The sequence below is a fragment of the Eulemur rufifrons genome, chromosome 16, assembly GCF_041146395.1.
Source record: "Eulemur rufifrons isolate Redbay chromosome 16, OSU_ERuf_1, whole genome shotgun sequence".
Taxonomy (NCBI): domain Eukaryota; kingdom Metazoa; phylum Chordata; class Mammalia; order Primates; family Lemuridae; genus Eulemur; species Eulemur rufifrons.
Window position 1 is genome coordinate 62,237,934 of NC_090998.1, and position 15,524 is coordinate 62,253,457.

Consider the following 15,524-nt stretch of genomic DNA (forward strand, 5'->3'; position numbering starts at 1 on the left):
AGCCGTTACAATACACAACAAGATAAAGGATCTGGGAATCTTTGATTTATGACAGTCAGAGGTGAAAGAGCTTAATAGGCAAATCTGAAAGCTGCTGCCTTTTCACATATGCTTCATTTTGTGAGCTGAATGGTTCAGTTACACTGTAAAAACATGCATAGTGAGATTCATTTCCCTGCTTTTGAGTTAGCAGCACAAGATTTTAGTTATGTTCACTAATATTTTAATACTTTGTTTTTTATTTCTAGGATGTGACATGACTTTGTGTGAAACTACCATTCCGACATGTACAAATAGTCAAAAATTGATTGTTGGCTACAGCCCTCTTTCTTGCTGTCCACAGTACAAATGTGGTGAGTAATAAATTAGGAAAAATAAAGGTTCATTGTTTCATTCAGAATAAAGGATTAGATTCTCATTTTTTCTGTCTCCAATGAAATGATTTATTAGAAAAGATTGTGGAGTTGTATTGCTAAAGATAATTTTTAAACCTGTATTTTCTTTATAAATATGTGTATATATAAATAAAGTGTTATTTCTTATATATTTTCACTAAAATTACCTTTAAATATAAGTTAATTATTACAAATTCAAAGAGACCTAAACGCTATTTATTTTATCATCTCACCCTATACAAATTGTTAAATATCTTTATATTTATGCAGAATGTGACCCACTGAAATGCCCCAATATTTCAACACCAGAATGCAGAGAAGACCAATTCATGATTCAAGTTCAACAGGAAGAACCTTGTTGTTTTTCCCCTGTCTGTAGTGAGTATTTTGGAGATAATTTCTTGAAAGGAGATGGATGATCTAGGGAAAATCTCTTACTTGATGTGAATTTCATGGAACTGATGGTAACCAGTATTTTAATGTTATAGGAATTCAACGGAACAAGAACTGTAGAAAATAAAGTATGGCATTTTAAATGACTCTTGGCAATTAATTACAATCAGTAACTTCCCCTTTCAACAAAGACTGTATTAGTCCAAACATGACCAAGATAATAAAATTGAGTTTTTTCCCCCAATGCCTAGTTCTTTTTGAAGAAAAATTTAGCACTGGCTTTCCTTGAAGAACCAGTAGAATAATGGGCTCTGCTAAGACGTTATAGGACCTCTTTAAAACTTTGTCTTCTGTGTATCATGTGTGAGTTATCAATCTCAAAAGAGAATGATAGAAACAAAGATGTCTGGGAAATGACTGGAGCTAAATATTCTATCTGGTGAACTGAACAATGAAAGTAAAAATTCCCTATTTTCCATATCAAATGAAATATCAAAGATTTTTTGGTAGTTAAGGTAGATTTCACCTCCTTCATTAAGTATATTCCTAAGCATTTTATTTTCTTTGTAGCTATTATGAATGGTATTGAGTCTTTGATTTGATTCTCAGCTTTACTGTTATTGATACATAGAAATGCTATTGATTTGCGTACATTGATTTTGTAACCTGAGACTTTGGTGAATTTATTTATCAATTATAGGAATCTCTTGGTAGAGTCTTTGGGATTTTTCTAGATACAAGATCATATCATCAGCAAAAAGCGATAATTTGACCTCCTCATTCCCGATTTGGATACCCTTTATTTCTTTCTTTTGTCTGATTGCTCTGGCTAGAACTTCCAGCACTGTGTTGAATATAAGTGGTGATAGTGGGCACCCTTATCTTGTTCCACTTGTTAGAGGGAATGCTTTCAATTTTTCCCTGTTCAGTATAGTGTTCCCCATTCAGTATATAAGAAACATCATACTGAATGTTTCTCATGTATGGCTTTTATGCAAAAATTTTCAATAAAATACTAGCAAATCGAAGCCAAGTACTTATCAAAAAAATAATCCACCACGACCAAGTGGGCTTCATCCCAGAGATGCAGGGGTGGTTCAACATACGTAAATCTATAAATGTAATTCACCACATAAATAGAAGCAAAAACAAAAACCATATGATACTCTCATTAGATGCAGAAAAAGCATTTGACAAAATTCAACACCCTTTTATGATAAAAACACTTAACAAAATAGGCGTAGATGGAACCTACCTAAAAATGATACGAGCCATATATGACAAACCCATAGCCAACATCATTCTGAATGGGGAAAAATTGAAAGCACTCCCACTTAGAACTGGAACCAGACAGGGCTGACCACTGTCCCCATTACTTTTCAACATAGTATTGGAGTCCTTGCTATCAGGCAAGAGAACAAAATCAAGGGAGTCCAAATAGGGAAGGAAGAGATCAAACTCTCACTTTTTGCTGATGATATGATGTTATATCTGGAAAACCCCCAGGATTCAACCATGAGACTCCTGGAATTGATTAACGAATATAGCAAAGTCTCTGGCTACAAAATTAATATACACAAATCAGAGGCATTTATATATGCCAATAACTGTCAATCAGAAAACCAAATTAAAGACTCAATACCCTTCAAAATAGCAACAAAGAAAATAAAATATCTAGGTATATACCTAACGAAAGAGGTAAAGGACCTCTATAAGGAAAACTATGAAACACTGAGAAAAGAAATAGCAGAACTTGCAAATAGATGGAAAATAAAATTAAGATATGTTTCTTTTATGCCTAGTTGTTGAGGGTTTTTTTTATCATAAAAGGGTGCTGTATTTTGTCAAATGCTTAGATGAAATCAAAACACATCCTTTTGAATCAGTTAAGATTCATTGACTGCAAACAACAAAGCTGATTGATTCTGGCTAGCTTAAGCACAACCAGTTATTGGAAGGCTTTGAGGAAGAATCAAGATGAAGCAGAGTAGACAAGCCCTAGGAAGGAGAGAACCAGATGCTCAAGGTGGAGATCTCTAATGATTGAACCAGCTCCATCTATTTCTTATCCTGGTATTCCTCTATATGTGATTCAAATTCCATTGAAAGCAATTCTGATTAGTCCAATGTGAGTTCCTACACAGTGGCCTAGTGGTGTGGGGCACCCTTATTAACAGTTACTCCAAGACTCTGTGGGTGAGGCATTTCTTCATGGTCATTCAGAGAGTTGTTATCAAAGTTGGGAGGGGATACTGAGCAGCCCAGAAGAACAAGTGCCTACTACAGTGTTCATCCATAAATTGAAGTAATCGAGGGTAGTGAATTAACAAAACTTAAATAAATAAATCAATGATATTTTGATCCTAGTGAGAACAAATTACCCCAGAAATCTGAATGCTCTATCTTTCTGTGTTCTATGTGTCATTGTGCTTGGAAAACATAAAGCAATATACTCAGACAGTATTATTGTTTTTATGACCAAATAAGAAGATATGTCTTATTTTCCTTATTTCCTATTGTATTAAACATGATGCATTTTATTTTGATTTGATTTGTCTATGGTAAACTGGATGAATAATTAATTTGTTTTAGCTCAGCTATGACTTCTGACTTTTTGTTTCACATTTAGTTTGTGAACCTTGCACTGAACCTGTTCCACTATGTACTGATGGGGAATTTCTCACAGTAGATCTTAATACCACACACTTCTGTTGTCCTCAGTATTACTGTGGTAAGTGTATCTTAACTAATTTAAAATATTTAGAAGTGTCCAATATTTAAGAAGTCCAGTGCACCTTAGTTGTACCATGATACCAGACCCTTTTTCAGTGCTCTTCACTTGATGAGCTGTTCCCGCATTCCTACTCTTGTTGCACCTGCTTTCATTTTATCTTCACCAACACATGGCAATCAGATGGTGGGAGAGGCAGCACTTGGGAAATATGAATTCATGCACTACATCGGTTATGGCAGTGAACTAAATGGTGGATAATTAGAAATGGCAATTACGTGAAATCAATCTTTATCCATGTGATTTTTCTTTTTAGTTTGTGAACCAAATCTTTGTCCTATGCCACTACTCACCTGTGCAGAAGATATGAATCTTGTGAAAAAAAATGTATCTGGTCGTTGTTGTCCAACATGGCACTGTGGTAACTAATTTTCATATTAAAATTTTATTCCAATAAGTTGATGTATTTTGATTAATGTATTAAATAAATGTGTTGTTGATTTTTGCCTTTTAGAATGTAACTGTGAAAACCTTGTTATGCCAACTTGTGAAGTGGTAAGAACATATATTTTGATTGGCTTGTCCTATTATTTAAATCAGTTTATTCTTCCTGTATCTCTTTCATTTCTGAGTTCTTCTCAGAGTTAATGAAATTATCCTCATTAAATTATACTTTTAAGTGGGTTAACATAATGTGCTCTGATATTAGAGAATGGTCAACAAAATATTTTATTTGATATATAAATATGTGTAGTATGTTATTTTTTAACATACAGAGTTGTTCAGCCATCAACACAATCGGTAGAGAGAGTGGGGGGGGGTAAACCCACAGCTAATGGAAACGGGGCACACTCTATGGGGGAAGGACACTGTTGTAGCCCTGGCTTGAGTGAGGTAAATGCATTTCATGCAACCAAAATGTTTGTACCCCCATAATACCCTGAATTAAAAAAATTTTAGAGCAATTTTATCACCCCCCAAAAAAAAACCCTGTATTTGTTAGCAGTCACTCTTCATTTCCCTCTAAACTCCCCAACCCTCAGAAATCACTAGTCTACTTTCTGTCTGTCTACATATTCCTATTCTGTATATTTCATATAAAGGAAATCATATAATATGTGGTCTTTTATATCTGGTGCCTTTCACTTAGCATAAGGTTTTCAAGGTTAATCCATGTTGTTGCATATATCACCACTTCATTTCTTTTTATTGTTAAATAATATTTCATTATATGGATATACCTAGACATTTATCCAAATAAGACATATAAATGACCAATAGCACATAAGAAGATGCCTGCTTAACATCATTAAGCATCATTTAAATGCAAATCAAAACAATGAGATACAATTTCACATCTGCTAAAAAGAAAATAACACGTTTGCAAGGATGTGGAGAAATTGAAACCCTCATACACTGCTAGTGGCAAAGTAACATGGTGCAGCTGCTTTGGAAAATAGCTTGGCTGTTACTCAAAAGGTTAAACATAGAGCTACCATATGACCCAGCAATCTCACTTCTAAGTATATAGCCATAAGAAATGAAAACATATGTCCACACAAAAACAAATACTCAAATGTTCATAGAAGCACTATTCATAATAGCCAGAAAGTGGAAGTAGCCTAAAATGATTTTGCTGCTTACTTTAATGGAGAGTGATACTCACTTGGGAGTAGAAAATTACCATTATATTTCATGTAATATTAAATGTTGGTAGAGCAATCAAGGCATTTTCTCACATTGAAATGGGGAACTTACAATAACAGTGTAACTAAATGGGTGGATAAGATCTCAAAGGAAACAAGTACAGAAGGGAAGAATAGAATATTTAAGCCTCAGCTTGAGAGGACAAAGTGAGCATATGGCTTTAACTATTAAAAAACACACGGGTAAGTGACCTAAAAGAGTTAGTGTGAGCCTAATGCATCCTTTTAAAATCTTTGGAATAGCTTATACACTGGGAGAATTTGACTTATTATTTTTAACTCCATTACTCTATTTGTTTCCAGTCCCATTGGAATTATCTAATCCATGGTCACATTATTTATTGTAAAGTCTTAAAACATCAAATGAGTTAATGTTTACGAAACTACTTACAACTTATAAGAACTATAAAGAGTAAGATATTATTAGCTTACAGGAAAAAGTGTCATATATTGCTATGAATTTATTTGAATCATTTATTTTTGTAAAGAATCAAATTCATTTTATTATTCATGCCATATGAAAATTAAATGCACTCAGGATAAGCTGATGCTTACAATACATTTCTTGAAACTTTAAGCATGGCCCTGTGCTTGCTTGGAGGAATTTGTATCATTCCCAATAGGGCAAAGTTTGAGTATCTCTCATGACAACAATTTACTAACAGCTAAAGGTTATATAGCACTTGCTGTGTGTCAGCCCTATTCTAAGGTCTTCACACATATTGATCCACTTATTTCTCTCAACAATCCAAATAGGTAAGCAGTATTATTATCCCCATTTTATAGACGAGGGAAGTGAGGAGCATATTGGTTAAGTAATGTGCCCTAAATCAGTTAGTAAGTACCACAGCCAGGATTGGCACAAAGGCAGTCCCATTCCTAAGACTATGCTATTAACCACTCTACTATACTCTTCTTTGACTGTTCTATATGCCACTGCAGCCTTGCTTAGATGTAGACATCAGAGCCCTGGACCACCTCTATAGAGCAGATCAAGAACATTTCCAAGAAGCAAAGTTCCCAGGGTTGGCAAGTATTATCTTTGATTGCCCTCTGGAAGCCCAGAATCAAATGATATAATTTCAAAGTTAGGACAGCTCATAAAGATCATCCTGTCCACCTTCACTCACTTAACAGATAAGGAAATTAAAGTTTAGAGAGATTGAGTGAGCCGTGGTCACATTATTTATTGTGAATTTTTTCCATGGGCTACTAATTAAGTCACCACTGGGTTAATCCAAGCCTATTCACTATCAAATATTTATTAAGCACCTGCTATAGGTGGTAGACAACTTATTAGATATTATAAATGTATATATATAATAAATACTTATAATTGTTATGTCATAAGCTACATGATAAGTAACATAATAATAATAATATCTTTCTAATAGGGAGAATTTACTACAATAGACCATAATTTTCAGAGTGACTGTGGATGTGTAAAGTATCTCTGTGGTAACTATGTCTTTTGTAACTTTCAAATTATAAATGAATAGCATAGGTATCTGTTTTTCACTATGAATAAATTTAAAATCTAAAGTATTTGGAATATGTATAATGTTATATACATTTTACGCCATTTGCCATTATTTGAGTATAAAAATATAGTATTATTTTTCAATTTCTTCTTCTGTAATATCTCTAAATGTTCTGAGAAATTTGATAACAGGACAGAAAAATGAAAATGTTTTTCAAAGCCTTCACAGAATTTTAAAGAGGACACTGGGGCTTTTTTTAATATGGCTATATTTAATTTTTTTTTAATTATACATCCAAAATTATAAAGTTTTGGCCCATTATTTTATTGTTATTGATGTTAACATTGTAAAGCATAAAGTTGATTTTTCTGTTAAGTAACAAATTGTTATATTTAAGTATTAATAGGCTAATAGGAAAAAACCCTTTTGATCAATGGCTTTAAAGTTTTGTATTTTTATATGAGAGAAGGCTTAAGTTCAGTGTTGGAAAGGCACAAAGAGCTTCTGAATTGAGTTCTTCACTATACCAGACTACCCTGATATGCCTCTTTTAAAGATATGATAACACATTATTAAATCAGCTACATCCATCATGAAATGTGATATACATGACCATTTATTTTGTAACACTAGAAAATTGAAAATTTTCTCTCAAAATGATAATTTAAAAACATGAAATATTATTTAATCCTATCACGAAAAGGGCTATTATTGGATTAGACTTTACCTCCATCCACATCCACCTCCAACAGTGGTCATGTTATATGTCCTAAAGAAGGAGCAGGGAGTAGTTTTCTCATCCCTGAGATTTCATATTCTGCAGCCTGCTATAAAATACAGCTTTTGGAAGAAGTTCAAACTGTAAACAGCAGTTGATTTTACAGATAAATTTCTTATTGTGTGTTAAGGAATAAATGTACTACATTAATTATTAAGTAAACTATTGGGTTATTAACAATATATAAAGGTGAAGATCTTCATTGGTTTTGAAAAACTTGCACATCAAATGAAAATATAGCTCCAATGATAGATTAATAAAATATAAGTTCCAGTGATAGATTAATAAAAACTCAGTAGCATATTTTCTTGTTGACTATTTTTTCTATTCTTAGAAAAGGATGATGTGTGTGTATTTCAAGAAGTATCAGTATTGAATCCTGGACAATCTATGATAAAGTATTTGGAAGGGGACTTCTGTTATACAATAGAATGTCTAGAAGAAAAAGATAACTATACAGGCTTTCACACTCTGAATTTTACCATGGTGAATTGTTCAAAAGAATGTGATGTTGTAAGTATTCTTTATAAGTCCTTCTGAAGAGAGTAATTAATGAGTCTAAAAATGGCACCTACAGAATTTGAGCTAGTGAATGCTTCATGAGTTAAAAATATATACTTGAGTAGTTCTTCTACAGTCAATTATTTTGTAATATATCTATATGCTGTAGATTTTCACTTTCCTGTGTATGAGGAAACTGTTCAGCAGTCTTATTAACTACAGCTTGCCAGCTTGCTTGTCCTGAAGTTGTTACACCTGCTTAGAATCTTGGCTGTTAGATATAAAGATTAACATCTATTTCACTTCTAGTGTAGCCATATAAAGTCAGTTATTACTTGAGGCTCCTCAAATTCCACCTTACATGCTTACAGACATTTGGAGGCAGCTTATAGTTATGTTGGGAAAAAATAATTCCCCAGAATTAATTCATTAGGAATATTGATATTGTGTGGCTAATTCGTGTATCGTTATGTGCAGCACCAGGTATACACTCCATCCCCAAGTGATTACGATTGCTGTGGTATGTGCAAAAATGCATCCTGCAAATTTCATATGGAAAATGGAACATCAGTTATATATGAGGTATGAATTTTTTATTTCCTAAAATCTGTTCCTTGGAGGGTAGCTCTCTGTGCTACTTTCTGAAGAAGACATTCTTGAGTCAAATAAGTTTGAAAAATGCCCCCCCCAACACACATACCCCTACATAAAAAATACACACAAATATACAATACACTTACAACACACAGGACATAGTTACATTTGTTACATTTTGAAGTATCTAATAATTTCTTTTGTAAAGAAACAAGTTTAACTTGTTTGTCAAACTTATTTTATCATAGATCCTCAGTTTTGTTTTCCAGATGTAAGAAATGGGTTTTGGGGAATACTCATTTCTAAGCATTACAAAGAAAAGAACAATTAACATTTCTATGCAACAGCTAATTTTTGATTTCAGATAAGTTAGATATTACTATGTTTCCTAAATTTGAGTATTTTATCTGCTTTTATACTTGAACTTACAGATCTTTTCCAATTGAGGTTCATAGAAGAACTGAAGCTATTCATAAATTTAGAATGTAGAGAAAAGAAAGTAATCAGGTTTATTAAAATTCTTTACTTGTCCGTAAGTAATCTTTAAGCCAAAGTCTGACTATTATTTTAAAATGTGGGTTATAAAATAAAAATGTAGGTCAACAATTAAGCCTAATAGTTGTATAATTATTTCAGCTAACTTTATTCTTAAATAGGAATTCTGAAATCAGGAATGAAGCAGTAGTTATAGTTAAACATTTGTTAAAAAATAGGAATAGGTTTTAAAATAACCATAAGGTATACAAAATTAGAACCATAAGTCAATAAACACTATCATTTAAATATTTTAAAATATTTTTTGGTGATAAGGGAGTAGAAGGAAGAATAAACAAATCTCAGGAGAGGAGGAATATGAGTAATACGATTTGTTGTTTTATAATTAGTGAAGAAATATTAGAGCAAGACCTTTGACACTTGACCAAATAGATAATTAATTTTGTAGTACAAACAGTTACCTAGTTGCTTCTTTCCTCTCTATTGCTTCGCTTCACATTTACGTCTCAGTTCTTGTATAAAACCCAACATATACAACTACACACAATACACGTATATGTATTTTTAATCATTTTACATAAATTTGGAGACATTTTAAGGTGAAATATTTTGTGTCACAAGAAGCTCTCTGCATCTTGACTTGACTTTTGATATTTATTCAGGAGGATAAGAAATATTCTACATAAAAATATAGCAGATTTAAATATGCAAAATAGTAACTTTCTCTTTTATTTTTAGGAGGGAAGTACTTGGCACTATAATTGCACCACATATGAATGTGTTAAGACTGATGAAGGTGCTATGATTCTGAACTACAGTATGGTCTGTCCCCCTTTTAATGAGACTGAATGCAAAATGGTTTGTTTTTCTAAGAAAATTTATTATGAAATACAATTTAGAAAATACATATTAATCTTTTCCGTTATAAGGTCATACTTACATTAGAGCTTATTCATTATGCTGAATATTTTACTTTCATGCATAAATAAAAGCTCTATTGGTTTTCTTCAGTTTGCTGTTTTGAGTTAGATATGGTGTTCCAAATAATTTTGATTCTCTATGAATGGATACTTTGCTATCTTTGGCTTTTTATGTGTAGATTCAAGGATCATTGCAAAATCATTTTGTCAGCAGACCTGGCCTCCCTTTTAGTATGGATTAATAAGATAATGAATCAGAGGTTGGCCAATTCACTTTCTTAAACAAACCTCCAGATTTATGATGTCACTCACCCTTTAATACGTGCTGGCCTATATGACATTTGCTTTAGTTTTCAGAGCACAGGCCACTGGAGAACTCAGCATAAGTCATAGCATTGCTGATCCTTTACTCTATCAATCCCCTATTCTCTCAGAGAAGAGCCTATTGGCAGAGGAGGTTTTTGAAAATGATACAATTTTCATTATTAAAGTTTTTAAAAATAGTTTTAATTATTTGGGTAACAATAATTCCTAAGGAAAAGTGAGCTTCATTCTGTTGCGTAGAGAACATAGTCTCACAGATTTTTTTTCAAGATGTACCTTTTCAATGATGATGGCTAGCTAGCTAGATATAAAATGTACTAAAGTCACAGAATTTCAGCTCTGGAAAGAAACTTAGGCTTCATCTTATATCACAGACTCATGTTTATACAGTAAATTATTCTTTTATTTTAATCGCAATTGGCAGGTTACTAAAGCAATTTGCAATTATTTTAAGAGTTCCTAATCAATAAAAGTTAATCAATAAAATTTTATTAATTTAGGCTTAGACAAGAGTCGTCCTAAGGTAGGGGATTTTTTTGAAAAATAAAATATTAAAGAAAAAGATATTATATTTTAACATTCAGAATATAATTATATTCAGAAACATAATTGAAGTTATTTCAAGGATTTGAAATATATAATGGCCTCTATTTAGAATACCTATTCTTATTTTCTTCTGGTAAAAATATTTTGTGGCATTTAAAAAGTATTCTTTAAAGTAGGGTAATCCTTTGCACTCATTCATATTGCTAATGTAGAAATAATATAATAAAAATCTGTTTCTAATTTTTTAAAGAAAGAAATTCTTATTAGAAATAGTTCTTTGTGATGTTTAATAAAACTATTAGGAAAGTTAGTTTTCTATTTCTAGTCTGAGAGGAGATGGATGAACACTGTATTTATTGACTTTATTCCTTTTCTCTCTTCCTAGAATGAAGGGATTGTAAAGCTTTATAATGAAGGCTGTTGTAAGATCTGTAAGTGAAGACACATTCCATGCATTAGATTGGTAGATTTGTTTTAATTACTCATGACGACCATGTTTTTTCTCATAAACTTCAGTGCCTATAATGCAAAGAGGCAAACAAATTTTGTAAAGTATGTTATTTAAAGCTTTTTTTGTCATATGATTGATAACTTTGCAATTTAGTCTTTATCTTCTGGAGTGTGAATAAGGTGTTTTAATTGAGATTAATTTTAATTTAAATATTGGAAATTTATTGTGGCATGTCTCAAAGGATACTGCATAGGACTTTAATAGATTTTAAGTTAAAATATCTTATGGTCAATTTTCTTTGGAACATGCTGAACTTCCACAAAGTTAAGTAGGTTACAGTGAGATGGCATTGTGACTCCAATAAGGAAGCACATATGGAATGTAGTATTTTCCAAACCTATTTGAACAAGAGCAAGTTTATGGTTCCATACAATAAATTTGTGAAATACCATTTTAGAGAATTGTATTTATAGTCTACTATACGTCAAAGTTCCCATGATTATTTTGGTAATTAAAGTTATGTGAATTCAATCTGTTTTATATTAGTTTGAATTATAAGATTTATTTCATAGTGATGTTGAATGATTTTAAGGACTGAGATAGAATGGAGGTCTATTCATGAGACCATATCATTTTTGTTTTTAAAGTGTTCCTGCATTTATATCAATATAAAAATAAGAGTTTTAAGAAAATTGGCAGAGATAGTAATTTTACAATTGTTTAGAGAAGTTTTCAGGTAAGGGACCCAACACAGTACAAGTTAATAATGTCGTGGTATAGGGATGGATTCTTAGGTACAAATTGGGATGACTCCTAAGAGAGATTTCTGAACTTCTTTCATGAAGGATGAAGTCCTATGAATATGTAAGAGTCTTGTCTATTTTGAGCTGTACAGTCATATTGAACAGAATATTAGAATGCATTAAAATATTGATACAACATAGTTATATACAACTGAACATAGTACAGCTTATAAATCAAGAACTCTCCTAAGTTTTCTACACAATATTTATTCCTTAAAAAAAAATCCCATGAAATAGGTTCTGATATTATTCCGATTTTAATTTTAGAGGGGGTTAAGTAATTTGTCCAAGTCATACCTCTTTTGAGCAGTAATGCTGCAAATCTGCTCCAGGCCTGATTTCAGAGGCTGCTTCTTAACTACTTGTGATATTCTGGAACATCACGCAAACAAGTTTTAGGAGAGGGCAGAGGCTGAATGATGCCTTCTGCTGATTAGTGGCTGGGCTAGAATGAAGAATGACTGAGTTTTTATAAATAGGGCATGTGAAAAGCCAAATTCAACATATACATATGCACCTACAATAAACAAACAAGTTCAACATGAAATGGCATGACATCTACTTTGTAATTCTGTTAGTTTGCAGGGCTGCTGTAACAAAGTAACACAACGTGGGTGGCTTAAACAACAGAAATGTATTGCCTCAGTTCTGGAGACTGGATATCCAAAACCAAGAGTTAACAGGGTTGGTTCCTTTTGAGGGCTATGAGGGAGAGATTTGCTTAAAGCCTTTCTCCTTGGCTCGTACATGGCCAACTTCATGTTCACATATGTTCCTTCTTGTATGTGTCTGTCTCCAAACTTATCCTTTTTATATGGGTAAAGCAAGTTAGTAACAGAGTGAGGTGAGAATTTGTTTTTTGCATATTGATTGAAGGATTACATCCACTATCATAGCATTAAATATATATTCTTAGGTGTATTATCAAGCGATAATCCATCACACAGACTCATTAATATTTTATGAAGGAATATAAAGAGTTTTTATTTGAAATCATAATGGGAGCATTTCAGAGCCATAAAATCAAGTATTACTCATCCATATATTTCAATATGGTTAATAAATAATTCAATTACATTTTTGCATTATTTTGTATTTGTATTCGTTAGGTAATGTGATTTTAAATCTCGATTTTTATTTTAAAATTAAATGTATATGTGTACTTATGCATTAATTATGTATGTATATATTTACTTATACTATGGTTCATTCCAAAAATTACTTTAAACACACATGTATACCACACACATGTTGATGTTAGCATTATTACGTGTATAAAATATTTTCAATTTATGCTTATAATTATTCTAAGATAAGATAAAAAGTAGAAATAAATAATTATAAAGCTAGAAAACATAAGATAGTCTACTTAAAAGGTGAAAATAAATATTGCACATAAAATATGAAAGAGTGGAGTCTTAAATATCTTTTAAAACTGGAATGTATTTCATATAAATATATCAATTTTCAATTGTAAATATATTCATATGTTTAACTGAATTAAGAAACAATTTGACATGGGCCTTTTGATGAATAAGTACATTTTATATTTTATTAGGCAAACGAGAAGAAAGAATATGCCAGAAAGTGATCATTAAATCAATCATAAGGAAACAAGACTGTGTCAGCCAAAGCCCTGTAAGTGGAAAAATATCATTTGTTACATAAAGGGCATGCATCTTTCCAGAAGTATGTGTGTCACAGAACTAATAAGTTTGTAAGCCAACAAAATGCTAACACTTGTAATATTTAACTTTGAGATTATTCCTACATTCTAATATTAAAATATTCTGTGTGTGAAGAAGTATGAATTATTCTTAGCATAATCAACAATTTTGAATGATAATTGCAATCCAGAGAGATGGAAATTAAATCTAAATATATTTGACTATATATTATCTTAACTATAAAATTTTACTCAACAAGAAGAGCCCTACTTTTAATTTTGCCCCTTTAATATGACCTGTCCAATTCTATAGTCTACTTGAGTCATGACATAACACAGGTGACAATAGAATCATTAGGTTGTGATTAACATGTTCCATATGTATGTCTAGCTATGTGTGCACATTTCATCCCTTGAGTTATGTCAGCATTGCTATGTTGGGCATTGCCATAAAACATTTCTTTAATTTATGTGAGTTGTTTCAACTTAGTATTTACCACAATTTTCGAACATGCAGAAGGTTGAGTGTTGAAATGATGGGGAAGAAAGCCTTACTTTCATCTGACTTCTTAGTGTAATCGAATAATAACCAGGGTTTTAAAAATTTTAAGACATTTTTTCTCATTGTCTCTCCTTACAGATAAATGTTGCATCTTGTGATGGAAAATGCCCATCAGCTACCATATATAACATCAATATTGAAAGTCACCTAAGGTTCTGCAAGTGCTGTCGTGAAAATGGAGTGAGAAACTTGACCGTGCCTCTGTATTGCTCAGGAAATGGCACTGAAATTATGTACACTCTCCAGGAACCTGTGGATTGCACGTGCCAGTGGAGTTAAACTCTAGGATTTCAAAAACTCTATACAACATCATATTGTCACATAGAGTTAACTTCTATCACTATTACTTAGGCACTTGGCAGATTTATACTGTTTAACAATATTTTTCAGAATTTTGTTAAACAGTATACTGTTTGGCAGTTTAACACTTGGTATCAAAATATATACAGCTTAAATAGCAAAATTAGATTTATTGCTTTATTCTTTTATAGAAAATCAAATGGTTGCATGTTGTTCAGCTGAAATGCTGTTATGTATAAAATTGCAATATGGAGCAGATCTGAAATTTTCCCATCAATTAGAAGGTTATTTTGCAAAATTCCTTCAATTCCACTCAATAGTTATTTTTTTTGATTTGCAAAGTCTGCCATAGGTATCCAGTTTAATACACCCTTTCATATACATGGTCATAAAGTTGTGTAAAGGACATTGGACACTAAGAAGGGGGGAGGGTTGGAGGGAGTGGAGGGATAAAAACTTACCTATTGGGTACAATGTACACTATTCTGGTGACGAGAACAACAAAAGCGCTGATTTCAGCATTATACCATTCGTCCATGTAAGAAGAACACTTGTACCTCCTAATATTTTGAAATAAAAATTACAAAAAAGACACCCTTTAATCTTTAACCTTTAGTAAATGTAATCAGCTAGAATTGGCATCTAGATAGCCATAAAGAATGGTATGCTTAGAGACAAATCATCGGACCATGGGATTTTAGATTATTTAAAATCTGAATGAATATTGGGGATGTTATGGCAAATTCCACTCATTATGTAGGTGTAATATATAACCAGAGAAGCTGTGTGACTTGTACAAATTTATTCAGTGAACAATCCAATGTTCACAGTTGGATTAAGTTCTAGGTCTCCTTCATTCCAGTCCTATGTTCTTTTAT

General features: G+C 32.0%; 1 protein-coding gene across 2 annotated transcripts in view; it reads left to right on the forward strand.

The window, feature by feature from the left end:
* The window catches only part of OTOGL (otogelin like), a 131,040-nt gene extending 116,415 nt beyond the window's left edge, over positions 1 to 14,625 (forward strand). For both annotated transcript variants that reach the window (XM_069490675.1, XM_069490676.1), the window contains 12 exons: positions 249 to 353; positions 666 to 773; positions 3,418 to 3,519; positions 3,836 to 3,940; positions 4,034 to 4,074; positions 6,620 to 6,683; positions 7,819 to 7,997; positions 8,463 to 8,567; positions 9,813 to 9,932; positions 11,250 to 11,295; positions 13,677 to 13,756; positions 14,425 to 14,625. In XM_069490675.1, the coding sequence (XP_069346776.1) occupies positions 249 to 353; positions 666 to 773; positions 3,418 to 3,519; positions 3,836 to 3,940; positions 4,034 to 4,074; positions 6,620 to 6,683; positions 7,819 to 7,997; positions 8,463 to 8,567; positions 9,813 to 9,932; positions 11,250 to 11,295; positions 13,677 to 13,756; positions 14,425 to 14,625 (1,256 nt within the window). The remainder of the gene's footprint in view (positions 1 to 248; positions 354 to 665; positions 774 to 3,417; positions 3,520 to 3,835; positions 3,941 to 4,033; positions 4,075 to 6,619; positions 6,684 to 7,818; positions 7,998 to 8,462; positions 8,568 to 9,812; positions 9,933 to 11,249; positions 11,296 to 13,676; positions 13,757 to 14,424) is intronic.
* The last annotated feature ends 899 nt before the right edge of the window (positions 14,626 to 15,524 follow it).